Source organism: Lepidochelys kempii, chromosome 18, assembly GCF_965140265.1.
Source record: "Lepidochelys kempii isolate rLepKem1 chromosome 18, rLepKem1.hap2, whole genome shotgun sequence".
NCBI classification, from domain to species: domain Eukaryota; kingdom Metazoa; phylum Chordata; order Testudines; family Cheloniidae; genus Lepidochelys; species Lepidochelys kempii.
Genome location: NC_133273.1, coordinates 15,564,941 through 15,584,770, shown reverse-complemented (window position 1 = coordinate 15,584,770; position 19,830 = coordinate 15,564,941). Strand labels below are relative to the sequence as shown.

The following is a 19,830-nucleotide window of genomic DNA, read 5'->3' as shown; positions in this document are numbered from 1 at the left end:
CATAACAAGCAGCTTTCCATGCTTTGTTAGGCTCCATTCTCTGACCCAGACCAGATTCTGATCAGCGCCATTCCAGGCTGAAGCTGGAGAAACTCCACTGAAATCAATGGAGTTGAACTGGTGTAAATCTAGAGCAACTCTGATCAGAATCTGGTGATATATTCACACTGTAGTGAACATTTTACACTGGTGCAACTCCATTGTGCTAGGCACTGTACAAACATAGAACCAAAGACGGGGTCCCCCTGCATTCACACTCTAGGGTTTATTTTCCATTCTTTTAAAAACCTACCCTAAAATACTGCAGTATGGACTATACTGGCCTACAGTGCTTGAATAACACTACCGAAAGCTGGAGTGTCGTGAGCCATCGATGAAGAACACTGTAGTATTTTTTATAAGGGTTCTTTAGAGCCAAGTGGGTAAATCACTGGGGGAGATAAAAGACAAATTGGTATCACAATCCCCCCTGGAAAAAAAAAAAGTATGTTTGTTCTGTTCACCCCCACCACAAAGAAAATGCTCCTGAGCAACCCAGATTGCAGGAGGTACTAGGGGAAGAAAAGTTATTGATCTGAGAGAATTCATTTTACTATAAGGGGCTGGTACTTTTACTTATTTAATAAAGGTCTGGCGTCAAACCACTGTGAATTTCAGGATTATCTAATTCTATCTCATCTCATTCAATCATTGATGCTCCAGACAGTAGCAGAAAGGAATGCCTGTCCTTTCCTGTCTTCAGGCGCTATCTCCGGTTGCCCTAGCAACACGGCAAAAGCAGCTTCAACAGAGCTGAGTATCACCTATCACAGTCATCCCTGGATAAGAAGAAAGGAGGTGGTTACAGGGGAGTTTCTGCAGTTTGATGGGTAGACACATGCAGAACTGTTGCCACGACTGGAGGGGAATGGGCCCATAACTCCGAATCAGCAAGGCCCGGGAGGAGTTCTGATGGATATAGGCTCCTGAGGGGAAGCGTGAACATGAAAACAGTGGACTGACTTCCCACTGTCCACCAGAGCGTGCTGCTTTCTTTTATTACTAAGTTTTATACCAAAAGAAGTTATGGCAATTAAGTGGCCTGATTTAACTGGAGCCATTTAAAATCCCAGTGCTGTTTTTAAAAAAAGTTCTGAACACACTGAGTTAGGACCCAGTTAGAGGCACACACCTGACTTTCTTTGCTGCCATATCACGACCAGGACTATTTCCAAGGAGGATTTATTTTCTGTGCCAAAAGTTCTTAAATTCTCTCCTCTAGCACTGAAAATTATTTTTCTTTTCTGCTCCTTAAATCACCCGAAACTGTTCAAAGAAGGGTCTTCCCTTCTAGATGTCGAATGCAAAATAAATAAATAAATAAACGTGTGCTTGTCTAGCATCTTCCATCCACAGATCCCAATGCTCTTCAGAAACACAGATTAAACCTTACAACAATGCTGTGGCGTAGTTCGGCATTGTTAGTGGTTTCTAGTTTGCAATGTGGTACACTGAGGCTCAAGCAGGAAAGGTCGAGGACCAAATTTTTAAGAGTGGCCACTAGTCTGGAGTGCCCAACTTGAGATACCAAGGGCCTGACCTCTATGGAAGCTTTGGCTGTTCAGGACCTCTGAAAAATCCTATCCTACTAGGGTACGTCAACCTCACCCCTTAGGCTTGAGAGCCCAAGCCACATCAGAAAAGCTCCATCTACACGTCTATGTACAGCACACTCATGTGAGCCCTGCTGGCACATGTCTGTGAACCCAGGCTAGGAAGCTTGCTCCCCAAATGCTCTGTAGACGTACCCTAAGTGTCTAAAACCAGGCACTCAAAATTAGAGTCACCCCAATTTAAAGGGTGCTTTTGAAAGTATCGGCCTAAGAGACTTGCCCAAGGTCACAAAGCGAGTCAATGCTGGAGCTAGGAATACAACCCAGGAGTCCTGACTCCCAACTCTTGCCACGACAGTGAGGCACTTCAGGTTATTTCTTTATTCGTGGTACTGAGAAAAAGAAAAATCTTATGCTACGTGAAAGAGCAGCAGCTTTATCCAAGCAAATGGGAAAAGCCTGGAGTTCTAAGACAAGCCTCACACTAACAGAAGCTGCTGCATGATCATCTCAACCTGCTGCAATAGCACAAATATAGGTGAACAATTAGTTCACAAAACAACAGCAGCTTTCAGCCCTCCGAGAGTTTCCACTGAATGCCGTAAGGAGTAGCAACACCATCACACTCTCAGTTTCTACCCCTACCTGCTGCCCACACAGAGATGCTCATTCCTTTCCCATCTGCAACTCAGGGTCCAATCCCACACACCTTGTTCTGGAAAGCACCCCGCTGAAGTCAAGGCTGTTTGCATGAGCCCCAGTCTAAAATTAGAACATTGTTAGTATTTGGGTCTACGTTTTGCCCTCAGACCTCTCTGTGCAAACAATCAAGTGTGCAGCCCTTTAGATGCAACTTCTCCAACTTCTGTTGCACACACTGACAGTGCTACCATTTCCTGGCTTTCCCCTACTCGCACTACAAATCTTAGCGGAAAACAATGATCCCTCTATCTTATACAGCCCAGGTCACAGAAAGGGTTATGCATCTACATGAGATATTATCTCTTTTTGCTCTTTCAGTATGTCTGTCCAGCCTGCATGCAGGATAAGCGGCAGGCATCACTTACAGAGCAGAGAGTCTTCTTGACTCAGGCTGGTGAGAATCCTATGGACATTTACCCTGGTTGGAGATATTAGAGATGAAAGAAAACCCTTGATCTAGCCACAAAACACCCAACACACCTGAAAATGAAGGATTTACAATACAAGGGCATTATTATTTATTATGATTATTAAAGGTTATCAAGGAGCAGGGCACATTTGCGCACAAAGGCATCCCTATTTTGCAATTTTCTATGCACAGGTAAAATAAAGCAGAAGTAGCTAAAGTTCTGCATTAACTAGATCTAGAATATGGGTACTTTTTTTTTCTTCCAGGCTTGGGAATTCCCTCCATCCACCTTCTGAGATAAGTTACAACAAAATCCTGCATCAGATTATATTTACGACCCAGGGGAAAGTGTAATTTCCTCTCCGCTCTCACTGGTTTTGTTAAAACAACACAGCCAAAAATAAGAGCAAGGAAATGCATTTCCCCGGTGGGGGGTGGGGTGTCCTGGAGAGATACCTTAGTGTGAGAGCAGCAGAAGGATGAAGCAAAGAAGCTAAAAGAGACGGCTGTCAATTTCACTTACAAACCCACATGTGATTCATGCAGCGATAAATAACACAATCAGTGAAACGTTTCTCTGTGCATCAACTGGAAGACGCAAATTTGGTGACAGAGGGCCCAATACTGCAAGGTTCTCATTGACATCAGCGGGAGCAAAGGATGCTCATCACCTCCTGGCAGGTCTGGGCCCAGAGCTGGGGGAGGGGCCTTTCTCAGGCTGTTGGCTTGGAGAGGGGATGCACTTCGCTCTAGGGGAGGATGGGGGTGGAGAAGGAGGAGGAGGAGATGCTGCTGCCAACCAAGATTCAGCACTGGCATCTGTTGTGTAGCAAGAAGCTTGCCAGTCCTGTGGATGAAGGAAACAGGCTTTCCATAGGAGAAACAGAAGACGACAGTAAAAGAAAAAAAAAAAGAACAATCTGTAATAAGTGGAGGGCAAAGACAAGTGTATAATTCCCACCGAATGTTACTTTATTTTTTGCGTATATTAAAAACAGAAGCAATCTCTTCAAAAGGCTACAACAAAGAATGCTGCTTCTCCACTCTTCCTACCTTACAAGCCCATGACACCATATAGCATAAAAAACACATCACTGCTACACAGTTTAAACAGGGGACGGTTTACTTTTAAATGCTCAGGAAAAAAAGAATAAAGTACAGACAGTCGGAGTTAATACTGGTCCCTTCATCAACTCTGCAGGTTTGGTCCCTTGTTCACGAAAGGCATTTGCCAACAGGCTCCAAATGAGCACTGATCCTTTTGATTAAGCCCAGCAGGTTTGTACACAGACCACTGCAAATTAAAACCAGGTGTCTGTGCCCTAAGGCAATAGAGACCGCCCTAAGCAGTTTAATGACATCTCTAAATAATTTTGACAGCAAAATTACTTATCCTATCTCACCTTTATATTGCCCTTGACATATTCCTAACGAGATGATGTTGCTTTTGCCGCCTTTATTTAGCTCTACGTATCTCTGCTCTACATTTAACTCGTTTTCCTTGGACTGGTAGATTTTTCCGAACTCACTGGAGTGTCTTAAAACTTGATTCCACAGTTTGCCCGTTAACTGCAAAGCCTAGCTTGTGTCTTCTGACTTACTGGGCTGAATCCACTCCAGCACTTACTGGTGCTATAAACCAGGGTGTAGGACCACGCACTCCCCAGGTGCAGAAAATCCACCAGGGGGCACAATGCAGCCAAGCAAGAGTGACAAACTACACTGTGCTTGGGGGGTGGGGAAGAGGGCATGGACAAGGATGCATTGATCTAGGAGCCTTACGGAGCCCCTGCTGAAAATTAAAGTTACAGTCTCCAAGCAGAATCCTGAAGCAGTGGAAACACTGCCTGCCATCCTGCCTCAGACCTCAGGCATGAATTCCCCACCCGTGGCACCAAGGAAGGTTACTCTGACTCATTATGTGCAAGCCACATTAAGTCACTGGGGCCCTGCTCCTAGCCCCGCAATGTAATAGCCCAATGGCATTCACCTTGCTTCTTTACTCCCTAGAATGGCAACAATCTTGACAGTAGCTGCATTACAGGTCCCATTTTTACGCAGGTCAGTAAATATCCTCCACCTTTTTACCCTTTAGCATCCCCAGAAAGTTAACACGATTTTCCTAGGCTGGAAAAGCTTGCGCACCTCTACTATTCACTCACCATATTGTGCTCCAATTAATACGTTTTCCTTTTCAGAGCGTATTTAATAATCCGCTAAACTAAACCATTCGGTACTGCACCAGCGCCCTCCACCCCATTGCTCTTACCCTTACGCGTCTATATACAAAAAATAATTAAATGTTTCATCCATGCCACACTTTCTTCCAAAATCTCCAAGGCACGTGGACTATAACGGAGTAATTGTAAGGCATTCTGAACAAGGTTTGGCCTTGAAGCCTACTCAGGAGTAACAGCTAGCACAGAACACAGCTTCCCACTTAAACAGGCAGCATCTTCCAGGTGTGCGCTGGCTTCTCATTCACCTCTGGGTGCAACTCAAGCTACAGGTTTTGCTCTACGATGCTCAGTATGGTCCCGGGATCCAGCAAGTTTAAAGACCTGCTCCCTCACTGCCACAAGAGCGCCTGATGTGTATTTGTTCATAGACCCTGCATTTGGAAGTCTTGGGGCTGCGGGTTGAGGACTCAACTCTGCACAGGTCAGGCAAAGTCACTCTTGTTCCCCTCAGGGGCATAGTGTTTTTCCTCAGACTCCTCCCTGAAGGGGGTTGTCCAGGAGAAGGATCTATCAGCTGAACCTTTGGGGCTGTGGGAGTGTTTTGGTTAACGCTGGGGCTCAGGCTCAGAAAACTGGTCCAATGGATGCAGTTTAAACGTCCCCTAAATAAATCAATTACAAAAATCCTAAACTAAACTGAATAATTCAACAACAAAACCTAACTAAACTAAAATATGCCGGATTAAACACAACACTCCACATCAGCATGAAACCACAAATAAAACCAGCAAGCTGTGCCAAGGGCCTCCAGGAATAAAATGTATGTAAATCCGCTTCCCAGAGGGGCTTTTTCTACAGTCATAAGGGAATCTCCAAGGACACAAAGGCAAAGCTGAAAATCGCTCCCTGCATGCAAACCCCTGGATCCATGCACTCCAAAGCTCAGACAGGAGCCCAAGACCCAATCCATTCAGTTGAAACCAAGTTTTCAGGCTCAATCCTGCTCACACAGGCAGCCAAGAAAGCGGCCATGACACTGAGCAAGCTACATCCTATTCATACAGGTGAGTTTCACTGGAACAGCCTCACCTCACGTAAAAGTCCCCAAGATTTGGATCAGCTTCTAAATTCCAGCCCCCTGCAGCCAACAGCAGGGATCACAGTGCAGCTGAACTTCCCCATCTGGCTACTCTCTTCTGACCCCTTCAGGTTGACAGAGGCACCGCATAGCATTCTTCTCCACCCCAAGGGCAGATGACCCGGAGTCACTCTGCCGGGTAGGTAGCGAGAGCGGCTCTGACCGCATTTGGACAGATCCAAGGAAAACCCACCTCAAGACCCCTGTATAGCTGTATTACTAACCCCACTGCCTCTGACCTAAGAACACTGCACAGTACTTGACACATTTTGAGCTAAACAATGGGAACTTTAACTGACCCCACACACTTTGTTTCTAAATTAAAAAAAAAAAAAATTTAGATCTTTTCCAGCCTCACACACAATTGTGTGGCCATGACAAGAACCAACCCAAAATGAAACAAAACGAACACCCTCTATGTATACCAAATCAACAGCAAAACTGGGCCCCAATAAACAAATGAATTAACGTCACTGACCAAGTTATGCACAATTACCATGAGCCTGGCATTCAAGAAAAGAGGTAGAGGGATTTTAAAATATATTTTACTGGGATTTCTCTTTTGTTTTACTGCACCTATGCCACGACAGGGTTTTAAGAAGCCTGCTCTTCCATCTTTACATGTGACCTGCACTTCAAACCCACGGTAGGTAAGGTAGACTTTCAAAGAGAAATCCTAGCTGTGAAAAGACAGAACGCAAGAAAAAAAAGAAAGAAACAAAATCCCATGTTAAATCCTAAAACATTTGCAGAGGCAGCCTGGCTCAGGTCATTATGAAAAATACTCTAAGGGTCACGCTGGTGATGGAAACAAAGGGTATTCATGCTAGAAAATGCTTCTCCTTTGCTATACTGGGCATACAATCCTTAACATTACAAATCTAAGCCCTTTTGCTCTAATGACAGAGATTTTAGTGCTGGCCTCTGCAAAATCATCCCCCCGTCCCTCCCCACTTCACTAAGGTGACTGTCACCTGTGAACAGGTCAGGCCTTCCTTGGGGGCCTGACACAGCCAGAAAAAACACTCACCAACACCTAGAGCAGCACAAGCCTATCCAGTCTAGGGGCTCCTTTAACTGCAGAGACTGAGAGCTTTTGGCATTGTGCATGTGCAGGAAAGTTTAAGGGGAAATGCTGAATAATGGTTCATAGCTGAAATGCATTGGAATGCACCAAAGAGACTTTCGTAATTTAAACCATTCTTAACTGAAAATATTTGGGATCCATGTAAATGGGGGATAGAGACCTAAGTATGCAATTTACGAGTCTCCTGCCTGCAAAAATTTTTGTGCCTTCCTGGCACCCTGCATGAGCAGGAAAACACAGGGGTAGAGACCCGGGCAAAATAAACCCTTATTTGAACTGCAACGATTGAGGGTGCATGAACCTAGTGGGTGGTGGGGGGGGGGGGGTGTCTAGCTCTCTTTAACCACAAACATAGAGGGTGCATGGGAAATCGGGGTGCAGGCCTATGCAATGCAAACTCTCCTTAACGCTGAAGATTTAGAAAAGATGCATAAAATCCGGAGAGCTCCAGCCCCCTTTAATTGCAAAGCCGGGGGGGGGGGGCGGGGGTTCGGGGAACACACGCCTGGGCAGTGCCTGGACTCACCTAATGGCAAAGCTTTTTCTGCCTGCAAGCGCCTGTGTCCATGAAAGCCACAAACCAGGGCTGGGGGGGGGGGGGGTCCGTCTGCCCGCCCCTAGCCCCGGAGTGACCCCCCTGCAAGCCCCCGCCTGTCTGCCTGATTACCCACGCGCCCGGTGGGCTCGGCCCGCGCGGCTCTGATTGATGCCCCGGCCAGGCTCCCAGACGCGCCCGGGGAGGGGGAGCCGCTGCCGCTGCCCGAGGGAGGAGACGCCGCGGCAGCAGGCGAGACGCGGCTGCTCCTCCTCCGCCTCGCAGGAAACCAGCGGTCGGTCACAGAACTAGCCGAGGCGCCGGCCGCCGTCTGCAGCTGCAGCAAACGAGCTGCGACGGGGGGGGAGCGATCCGGGCTCTGCCGGGGGGGGTGGGGGAGGGAGTCGAGCCGCATTCCTTGCTGCTGCTGCTCTGTGTGTGTGACCTGCCCGGTGCTAATGCAGGGGTGTGGGGGGGGGCACCCCCTGTCACAACCTCACTGCAGGGGGGATCCACATCAGAAGTCCCAGCCCAGTTCCTTAGCTGCCTAGGGGCAGCCAAGCTGGGAAGGCACCAAACAAGTGACCTGCTAGGTCTGGCATTGCTCTAGCACTCCCCTCCCCACACACACACACGCGTATTCTTGCAGACCCATGCACTGGGGAGGGCTGCGCAGACCCTCTTTGGGAGGCCAGGGCACATTCCAGGCAGAGAGATACCCTGAGAACAATGACCCCTCCTGAACCCTTGGCAGACAGGAGCTCACTTGCAATGTTTGGCCATGTTCCCCTCTGTCAACCCTGCCCAAGAAGCTGTGCGGGAAAGGGGTCTTTCTTTCCTTTTACTGGGTTGATTTTGCTTCCAACAATTTTACAGCAGCTGGTAAAAGGTTCAGGCCCAAGGTAAAAATCTCCAGCTCCTAAATCTCCTGCTTTCCCAAACTGGTTTATAGTAATATGCAATTTACTTTCCAAATCAATCCTCCCTTATCAGACCCCAAAGGACCCAGACAGGGCCTGAGAGCAAGCACTGATTTTGATTAAAGCCCTTGATGTTACAAATTCATTTGACAGGGTAGAAGAGTTGGATAAACTCAATGTAACCTTTGGAGAAGGGAGGGCGGGGCCAGGTGTTTGGGTCATTCTGCTCTCAACTTGCAGCCCCAACAGGAGTAACTCACCCATAAGCAACTGGCTCTGCCCCATTTCAAAAACAATTCATGAGCTTGGCTGGCCTATTCCTGTTGACAGTAGGCCGATCTCATTTACACCAGAGTCCCAGCAGTATAAACTTCCCTGGACAGTATGGGGCCCACAGTTTCATTGCATGCTCTTGATACAACCATGTCAGAGGGACCCAGGTCTCACGGGTGTAATTCACACTTTCCTGCTGTATCTACAATATAAAATACAGTAAGTTCTGTGTAGTATGGCTAAGAGCCCCCTGCTCTCATTGATTCTTAAACCACAGTCATCAGACAGGGAAAGATAAATTGTCCCCATTTCTTAACTGTTTCCTAGCATAATTGCTTTGAATATATAGTACATGCAAATACCACAGCGCACTGTCAGGGGATTCCAGATTTAATGTAAAACTACCAGTATACACTGGAAAGAGAACCAGCTAAACCATGCTTGCCTGATAAAGGAAAGTAAAGTGCCAGAGGAACCTCTCATGTGAGTAAGGCAAGTGGGATTTGGTCCATGCATTCAGAGTAACAGCCGTGTTAGTCTGTATTCGCAAAAAGAAAAGGAGTACTTGTGGCACCTCAGAGACTAACCAATTTATTTGAGCATGAGCTTTCGTGAGCTACAGCTCAGTAACTCACTTTTTTGTTCCTGGGTTGTAGAAAGAAGAGTAAAGTTAGCATCGATAAGGTTCTCCTTCAAGGGAGGAAGGATAGTCTTGTGGTTAAAGCGGAGGATTGGGAGTCAAGAGACCTAGATTCTGTTCTTTGTTCTGATGCAGTTTTCCTAGGCAAATGTGACCTCAGGCAAGTCACTTAAGCTCCAGTCCTACAATGAGATCTACCAAGTGCAGCCCTGTTTTTGTGCAGAATCCCACTCAAGTCTGTGCGGTTCCATGAGAACGCAGGAGGCCACTTGTATGGATCTTGTTGCAGGATCGGGGCTTGAGTACACAGAATTCCAGATTAAGTCAAGGGGAGCTGCAGGTGAAAATCAGACCCCCAAACCCAGAGCTGGTTCTGAGGGCCAGCAAACATGGTGATCGACCTAGACTCCAACTTTCAGGGGGCGCTGCACCACTCAGACTTTTTTAGGGGAAGGGAGACAAAAATGTTTTCTGTCCTGGCTGGCAAAACGGCTCAAACATCTTAGTACTTCAGCTACTCCCATCTTTAAAATGAGGATAATGACACTTTCCTGCCACACAGAGGTGCCACACAGAGGTGCCACAAGTACTCCTTTTCTTTTTACAGAGGTGTGGTAAGGCTAAAGTAATTAGAGTTTGCCAAATGCTTTGAGACCCTATTATGCAAGATGCTATATAAGTGCATTGTTTTTACATTTTAATTTCTAAAAAGGAAAAGAACATTTTATTTTAAAAGGACTTGTATTAAGACACATTTATCAAATATAATTATCTCCATCTTTCACTTCAGTCATTTCTTAATAACTTTAGGTTGTCTTTCTGGAACACTACAACATACTCAATGGTTTTAACAAGCTTATGAAAATAATGGTTAGCTTTCTCATAGCATGAGCTACGCTCAAAGTAAGGAAAATTATGCCAAGAGCACGCTGATTGCTACACAAAAATAAACAAAATAAAACCCAGTTGCTGTGCTAAAAGAATCAGAATAAAGGTTATTCTGCTGTCAAAACCTTTTCTACTTCATCTCACTGGGAGAAGGGGGCTGGGAGACATGTCAAGAAGGATTTTCTTTTCCTTTCCTAATACTAAATGACCTATTTCCATTGATATCAGGAGTTTCCGAACTTTTTCAGTTTAGACCACATTTTAACATGGAGATAGTCTCCAAGACAACTCCCCTCCCACTTGCAATCAGGTAGCATCCCCAAGGCAACAACAGCAATTGCTTATGTAGAAAAGTAACCTTAGGAAAGTATTTAGTGTAGTTTTAGCTGTCTTTTAATGCAATTTAGCAGCTGGAAGTGAGGAGCAGCCAGCATCATGTGATCAGCCAGTTCTCAAGAGACCATCAGCAAGTGCTCTGCAGACACCATGGACTAAAGTAAAGGAGCCTCTCTGATCTGCAGGGTCAATAATAAAAAAAAGTGCACAAAGGGCCCAACCCCGTAAACACTAATTACCCAGCATAGTGCTTACTACTGTGAGTTGTGTCACTGAAGTCAATGAGATTACTCATGGTAGTAAATGTTATGGGTGAAATTAGGGCAACCAAATAGGAAGTGTGAAAAATCGGGACAAGGGTGGGAGGTAATAGGCGCCTATATAAGACAGAGCCCTGAATATCGGGAATGTCCCTGTAAAATTAGGACATCTGGTCACCCTAGGCGAGATGCTGGCCCCATTAAAGTACATGGCAAAACTCCCATTAACTTCAGTGGGGCCAGGATTTCACCCGATGTGACTTACTAATTGTGAAATAGTAATTGAAAAATTATATAGTGAGATAAATAGTATCTTTAGGTTTTGTTCTGTGATGACTTTTTCAGTGTAAACAGCTACAGCACAATATGCTCTCAAAGAGTTAATACAGATTATATATTTGCTTTGACTTCTGCAGGCCACTTACTTAACATTTTTCTAAGCAACTTTTCATTTAAACATGCATATATATATGAATATACACAGAAGAATCATTTAAATCTGGGATTCTAAATAAAGATACTCTACTTTCAGGGAGATTTACCATGTATGACCTCATAAAGACAACAGAAGAAAAAATATCCTTCTGGGTAAAAAAAAATACAGAATAGCATTTGTTTCCACAGTTCTCATTATAAAAATGCATTCAGTTACAATGATTCTTCCAACTCCAGGATTTAGTTTAGTAATGTGAACCAAACAGGATTCTAACTGATGAAAATAATTGTAACTGTATGTTTACAGTGTACACACATATCCCAGCTATACATATTTTTAATGTCTTAGTTCTATGCAAGACACACTTCTGATTCTGCAGCTCTCTGTATTTATGACATCACCATCTTCTCCATGGAAATCCTGATGTCACACATAATGAGATTTTAAGAGTCCCCAAGAAATACTCAGATGGGGGGATGGAAAGCACAGTGAACTCAATGTTTAAGGTGAAGCAAAATAGAGCTATAAAAACAATGATCACTGTCAAGGATGAGAATGTTATAAAAGTTTTATTCTGGAGGGAGGAGGTGGTAAATCCAAAATATGTTTGTTAATCCTTCTCAAATTTATCTAGATTTCATAAACCTTTTGCATAACATGAGTATTCTGATCCTAACATGTGGGTACTTTTAATTTCCTTTGTTTCAGTTGCTTTACCCTTCCGTAAAATACACACACACAAAGGGGGGGTGAGGCTGGAGCTGGTGAATGATTTGCAGTTTGCATAGCTGTGATGTTTCCCCCCTCAATCACACATGCATACTCTGCATTACATCCTTTAGTTTAAGCACCGCTTTGCCCAGCTGCTCTGTTTGCAACCTCCCCTTCCTCTGACATTTAACAAGGCTGCAGCTATGCTCACAGGGCAAAACAGCACTTTGGAGAAGGCTCAGTGACTGACAGTCCCTAGCCCTTTAAAATCACAGTTCCTGATTAAAGAAGGAAAAGAAAAAAAAATGGAAAAAAGAGAGTGGGGGAGGAGATTTGACTAAAACACATATTTTAGCAATAATCTTACCACTGGAGACGAAATTCGACACCCAGGGCAATCACAGATTGGAGGATGTACCTGTAAGATTCCTTTGGACATAAGAGTCTTCAAACTTTTCCCTGGATGCAGAGGAGGAGAAGAAAAAGAAACAGCACTGTTTTGTAAAAAAAAATAAATGGCTTTGCAGAAAAAGCAACTCGGATCTTTCCACGCAAACTCACAGAGCCCTTCTCTTCCCGTTCCCACCAGTACCCACCCGACATGGCTCGTGCGTGTACCTTAATTGAACTTTCTACCCTGTAGAAATCGGGAAGAGAACCACCAGCGCAGCCCTCATTAGCTTCCCTCTAACCTTGTTAAAAATGTTCTCGCAGTCTGGAGAGATGACTAATGAACATAACAACCAGGCGCTCCAGACCGGCATGTCCACCCCCTTCCCCCACCACGCACACACCACCCCGGTGCCGTTCTGGGCACGGGTAAGGGATGCATTTGCAATTAAAAGCAACGGAGGAGATATTGAATGCAAACCACAAGGCAGCTCGAAACAGCTCCCCCCCCCCGCGCCCTTTTCTCCTCCATCCATTTAACCTCAGTCCTCCTGACTCACCCCAGAGGGACTGAGATTTCCTGAAGACAGCCAGGAGCCCAGTGATAAAAATGAGGAGAATAATAATAATTAGAGCGGCCCCTGGAGTTATTCCCCTCTTCTCTGGCGATCAATAAACAAGGCGAGGTGTCAGTCACCTCCTAATGGCTCTTCAGACCCCTGGGCTGACACCTCCAGCTCTCAGCTAATTACATGTCACACTGACTCCGTCTTTCCGCCTCTGCCCCCCACCCCCGCCTCCCTGTGCAGCGCGCCCAGGGAGAGCCAAGTCCTCAGCTCTCCACCTGCGGAGACACCCGCAGATCCTCCCCGCCGTCCCCGGGTTCTGGAACGGCCCCGCTCGGGTCCAGCTGCACCGGGGGAGGGGAGGCGGGGGAGGCGGGCAGCTGTCAGCAGAAGGCAGACCCGCCGGGGTCCCGCACCACCCAGCTGGTGGGCTGGGACCCCCCCCCCGCCCCCGAGGTGCCTTTCCTCATTTACAGAGCAACTGGAGTGACAAGCCGGCACATTTCTGCTTCAAGCACTCACAACTTCCAAACTCACTTCCCCCCCCTTCTCCAGACACACACTCACACATGCAGCCAGTTACACAAACACAGAGACAACTACACACAGACAGCCACTACTATATACACAGAGAGAGACAAGAACACACACACACAGTCACAGTTATATATAACACAGATAACACCACACACACAAACTATTAAGACAGCCACAACTACACGGATAAAACGACCCACACACCCTGCCACAACTATGCACACACAGATAAAGACACACAACTATACACACACGGATAACAAGAAGACACAGAAAACCACAACCATACACACAGATAACGCTAAACAGAGACAACTACACTCTTTCACACACAGAACTGTACACACACCGAGACAACCACGACTGCACACACAGGACAACTACTGAGACAGACATACCTGCGCGCACACACGAAACCACAATTATACACACACTGCTCACCCAGCGCTAAACAGAGACAACAACCACAACGACACAGAGAGAGAACCACAACTGTGCACTCACGCACGCACAGACAACCACAACTACACAACTACACAACTACACACAACTACACACACGCACCCCCCAAAAGGAAATATCTGCCCCCCTCGCCCCGCGAGCACTTACTTCACCCGAGCGCTGCCCGCTCCGGCCTGTACCCCAGCATCAAGCGCCCCGTCTCGCCAAAGCAGTGCGGCCCCCGGGCTGCTGCCCTTCGGCAATTGCACCCTTTTGTCAATTTCGAAGCGCCGCGCACCCGGCAGCCTCCCCAGCTCCTCTCACGCTGCGTGGCTGTGTCAGGTGCGGAGAAAAGTGCCCAAACCCCGCCGAGTGTAACCCCCCCCCCGCCGCCGCCCCGCTTTAATCCACAGTCATTTCTAGACCCAGCTCCCCTCACATTTCTCCCCCAACCTTCCTTATGGCTCAGCCTCTGCTGTTCACGTTGAATGAAACTTCTGCAGCCGGGTGAACCCCCCCCCCGACACTCCCCTCCCTCTAGACTACCCCCAAGCTCCCGTCCCGCTCAGGAGAGCCCGGTATCGGGGGGATCTGATAGTCGGAGGGGGTGTCACTAAAAAGAGGGGGGCAGGGATCACAGAGGGATCCCCCAATCCAATGCTCACATGCAGCCAGCCTCCCCCTTTCACAATGCCTGGCTCTTTGGGGAGAGGGGCGTGCGCGGCAGACAGCCGTGCCACGGGGCACCCCTGCCCGAGGAGCAACGTTAGCCATGCCCTTACCTTTGTGCCGGATGCTCCGCTTCCAGTCCTTGGCGGTCTCCCTGCCGCTGACGAACTGGAACTCGTTAGGGGTGAGCCACTCTCCCCGGTACCGGATGGAGGGTCCTTTGCTGCCCTGGCATAACTTATTGATGTAGAGCAGCGCCTTGTTCTCCCCGCACTCCACCTCGATGCAGGGCTCGCCGTTGTCGAAGAAGGGCTGGAAATCCGGGATGGAGGAAAAGCGCTCCAGCATCAGGTCCTCGGGGAGGCGGTGATGGGGGTGGTGGGTCTCGTGGAAGCCCAGGTAGGCACGGTGGTGGTGGGCAAAGATCTGGTCGTAAGCCGGAGGGTGGGGGGTCACCACCGGGATGGCAGCGGCCGCCAAAGGGGCCAGATAGTCAGGTAAGGTCTCCATGGGCTGGTTAAAGGCAGCCAGGGCCATCTCCTCCCTGTCAGGTCGCTCCTTCTTGATAGCAGGCATGGTGCCGCCGCGCTCCCAGGGCGCCCTCGCCTCTCCAAAGCGCAGCGGCTCTGATGTCTCCGGCGCAACTTGCCCCCGCGCTGGCTGGAGTTTGGATGAAACGCGCCAGCAGCGGCAGCCGCAACAGCAGCACCTTTGGCTCTCGGGGGCCGGAGGTGGCGGGTAGCATCCCCCGGGGGAGCCCGCTCGCAAATCTCCGCGGCTGGGTCCCCAGCACAGCTGCCCGGGATCCCTCTCCCACCGAGCGGCTAATGCACCGTAGACCCGGGAGCCGCTGGGCTGCTCACGGATCTGCCCCTCCGGACTAATACCTGACATCTTGGCGCGGTCCCTGCTGCCGTAGACATTATTTTGGTTTAAAACACTTATTGATCCCCCCCCACACACACACACACATACACACCCCCTCCCCGATCGACCCACCTTCCTACCACGCGGGAGGATTCCCCGCCACACGGCCCCGCGCCAAAGGAGACCGGGCTCCTCGCTTTTCTTTATTTAATCATGACAATTAAACCCCGCAACCCCTGCCCTCCCCCTTCCCTCCCCTCGCTTGCACAAACTGGACAGCGCCGTGGCTCCCAACGCGCCCTCCCCCGCTCCCCACTAGTTTGACCAGGCAAGAGAAGAAGTTTTTTTCGGGGCTGCCCCGCTTTCCCCGGCAAGCTGCAGAGCCGTTGCCTTTGCTCACGGCTTTATTAATGACCGGTCCTTACTACGATGAGAGTCCATTTCCCCTCCTGGCCAGAATCCTCATCATTAAAGACCAACTGTGTCACCACCCTCCTAATGGGATGCTGCCGCTACATGGCTTGTCCCCCCCCCCCCCAGCGCACTGCCCCTGTCCCGTAGGTCCCTACGTGTGGCGGGCGGGGGGCTCGGGCTCCCCCTCGCCCCCGGGACAGACAGGGGGAGAGGATCTCAGGAGTCACACGGTGCAGTTCGGAGACTGACCAAACAAGATTTCCCCTCGCCGCCGCTTCTCTAACTTAGCCCATTTAAACAGCACAGGCGTTTACACACACACACACACACACACACACACAAGAGTGGGGGGGGGGGGAGCAGCAAGCGCTCACTCCTGGAGAGGGGGGTTAGCGACGGACGACAGGCTGGCTCCATCGCCCCAAACTGAGCGTTTTTCAGCCAAAAGGGCGTGGGGCTGGTTGCACATGCCTGGTGCCACCTTGGAAAGTCAACATGCAGCCGTATGAATGAATGGGGGGGATGGGGGGAGAAGGGAGGAAATCCTCTGGGCACTTACTATGTTAAAGGAGGGAAGACAAGGAGGAAATGCACACTGTACATCGTATATTCATTTTTCTCTAGATCTCTATCTTGATACACACTCTCCAGTTTTACACTTGTTCTTTTTAGAGACTCTATCGCGAAAATCTATATCCTGTAAAGGGAGGTTAGATCCTTCCTTCCCCATGAGGCAAGGGGCAAGAGACTTAATATAAATTAACCTTAATATAAATTAACTGTGAGTCATGCTAGTCATGCCATGAGTTCTTTCCCAACTGTGCAGTCTCTGGGAAATAGCTACAGGAGAAGATTATGACTGAGGACCAAGTAACTTATTTGTTAGGGTAAATGTGTCTTGTACAGGATGGAGCAGGTTCCCTATACTGGGGTGCAAAGAGGCAGTGGGGTGCACTAAACCAGAGAGCCTAATGAGGACAGATGTGCTGTGATGGAATAAGTGATCAAGAAGAGAAAACAATCAGAAATGATCAGTTTCCAGCATTCTACATTAAATATGCCCAACAAGTCTTGCAAGGTCAGTGACAGAAGGCAACAACTCCCTGAACCTAAACCCCGCCTCAGTAACAAACACTCTACACTTTCTATCTACATATATCCTTGTATTGGGGGTGGAGGGCTGAGGGGTAACCCCAGATTAAACGTGCTCTGCTACCAACAGGATGTGTATTCATTACTAGGACAATCAACCATCAGCAGAGTTAAGGGGGATAAGTGGAGCAGTTCCTAAACAATAATCATCCTTTGCACTTGTGGAATGTTCTTTAATTGAAGGATCTCAAAGCACTTCACAGACTTGGGTGAATTAAGCCGCACAGCACACCTGTGCGGGAGGTGCCATTATGTCCATTTAACAGATGGAAAAACTGAAGCCCAAAGAGGTCAAGACTCAGACGGTGAACCCCTTATTGGCATGAGGGAGCAATCTACCCGTGCAAGTAATCAGTCCCACTGTAACTGCTCACCAGTGCGGGTAAAGGGTATATATTCTGGCTCTAAGTGAGATAGCCCAAGATCTCATGGGGGTGTTTCGACCCTGTTGCTCACAGCGAATAGTATCATGCTCTGTGGGTAATGCCCTATAATCAATGGATACTTGTGTAGAAAGAACCACTCCACCTAATTAAGGGTAGCAGGTTCTGTCTGATGGTGTCTCAGTGGTAGAACTGGGGAGGGAACCGGAAGCGCTAGATCTCAGTTTCCTCTTGGACCTACTTGACCACAAGCCTTGTTCATAGGTTAGTGCTGCAGTTTGTTCCCCAAATATGCAAACTCTGGAACAATTGTCACTTCTAGTTCTAATGCAGAGGGCAGATTGACAGAGCCCTGAACCCTCTCGTCTAGGCTCTTGTGCTGCCTCACTTTGCTCTTACGTTCTCCAATTGCTCCAGAGTGCTGAGAAGAAATCATGACTGCTATTATCACCAAACAAGTTGGGGACAGTCAACCTGAAAGAAGCACTAGGAAAAGCTGGAGTTTTCTATGAAACAACAGAAGAGCATCTCAGAGTGGCGTTAAAGGCAGGGCGGCCATATTTTTGAGTACAAACATTGTGGTGGAACCCTCCAGCAGGAAATTTGCTCTTGTCCCCCTGCAACACCTTCTTGCCACGTAGGCTTGGCTGATCTGGAATTGCAATTAGCACACCGCAGCGCATTGAAACCACGTCTCCATGATTCCTCCAGGAGGGCGCACAGGACTACCCCCTCTTTACAGCTCCCAGACCCTGCTGACCCAACTGCCCTGAATTCACACTTGAATACCCTGCCTAAGAGCACAAATGTGTTGCCATCCATCCAGACAGCCCTTAGCAAACAGCTGTGATGAAGCCCTCCTTCATTCTGAGACCTTTTCTTTACCTTAAAAAAAAAGTTGGCTTGTCAAGGGGTTTTCCCAGTACTTTCCCTCACTTTTCATCTCTGCAGAACTGAATTAAAATCTGGGGTTAGTCATAAGTGAAATGAATGTGGCAATCTCAGTTCTAGCCCCTATATGGAAAGACATCGATAGGCAGATGTCTATCTGCTCATGGGTGTTTCATTCCTGGAAGAGCCGACATTGTTGCAGGCCACAACTGAAGTACTTTGGTTGTGTTGTGCAGAGGCGCAGCGGGGCTTTGAGCTCCCCCACACACCTGAGGTGTGGTGGCAGCACTGGGGGAACCATGCTTCCTGCCTGTCCACACTATAGCCCATCCTATCAACCTCTCACTCTCACAAGCACCATCATTGACTACTGGATGAATCCTTCTGACCTCCTCCCCAGCTCAACTAAAGCACAAGAACACCGGCTGGAGTCCAACCGGCTGGATGGCTGAGTTCAACAGCGGGACGCCTGATGCTGCTCAGCTCTGGCCTCCACAGAAGAATTCTCAGGGATTAGTGTAAAGAGATTCACCAGATCAGAAAGATATTGACAAATTCACACACACCAGAACAACACAGAGAACCATATACAAAGAAGGCGCAACTTGCAAATGCTAAAACTAAGAAGCTGGGAAATATTTGGAAGTCTGGGGGCAAGATTCATCCCTGCTGGGGCCGTGATTCATCCTGTAAACCCCATGCATCAGTGCGGGGTGCCGTGTGCAGGAGGGATTCGTTCCTGGAGCAGGGCAGGTAGTGTTTACACTGTTGGCATCATCCCAGGTTTAACCAAGTGAGGTTAGCTTTAAAAGGATGGTCAGAGCTCCATAGGGATCCTGCTGGCAGAGGCTGCCTGAGGATATGCTGAATCAGGGAATCCTCCAGGTACAGCTCACTTTTGGGGCTGCACTAACCAGCTCTGGTCTTGCAGTGGAGTAGAGGTTATGGGTGCCTTGCCTCCTGCAATCCCCACTCAGGAGGCTCTGGAGTGGGGACTGTCTTTTTGTTCTGTTTGTACAGCACCTCGCACAGCAGGGTCCTGGTCTATGACTGGGGCTCCGAGATGCTACTGCAATACAAATATTATTACATTTTCCATTGCCAGGATCCCTGCATTCTGGAGTGTATCACTTAGGGCTGAATCAAGCTCAGGGTCTTTTATTTCTCTCTCAGATCAGAAGTGCCAGACAAGTGCAATGTATTAGCTATAGTGTAGACCAAGTTATGAGAAGAGATGGTCTTGTGCTTAAAGCACAGAACTGGAGGCAAAGAGATCACTGACTGTCACAGACTTCCTGCGTGACCTTGGGTAAGTTATTTATATGCACACAGCCTCAGTTTTCCCATCTGTAAAATGGGGATAATACTTTCCTTAGTTTAACTGGTTGTTATTATTTCTTTGTATTACAGTAG

General features: G+C 48.0%; 1 protein-coding gene across 10 annotated transcripts in view; it reads right to left on the bottom strand.

The window, feature by feature from the left end:
• SAMD11 (sterile alpha motif domain containing 11) overlaps positions 1-15,686 on the bottom strand; it is a 183,178-nt gene extending 167,492 nt beyond the window's left edge. For 3 of the 10 annotated variants that reach the window (XM_073317116.1, XM_073317118.1, XM_073317119.1), the window contains exons 1-2: positions 14,824-15,678; positions 12,475-12,566 (exon numbers count right to left, since the gene is read on the bottom strand). In XM_073317116.1, the coding sequence (XP_073173217.1) occupies positions 12,475-12,566; positions 14,824-15,604 (873 nt within the window). In that variant the 5' untranslated portion in view covers positions 15,605-15,678. Of the gene's footprint in view, positions 1-12,474; positions 12,567-13,057; positions 13,236-14,209; positions 14,351-14,823 lie in introns of those variants that run through there. The other 7 variants (XM_073317122.1, XM_073317117.1, XM_073317120.1 and 4 more) reach the window with 7 other exon arrangements.
• Positions 15,687-19,830: the final 4,144 nt, after the last annotated feature.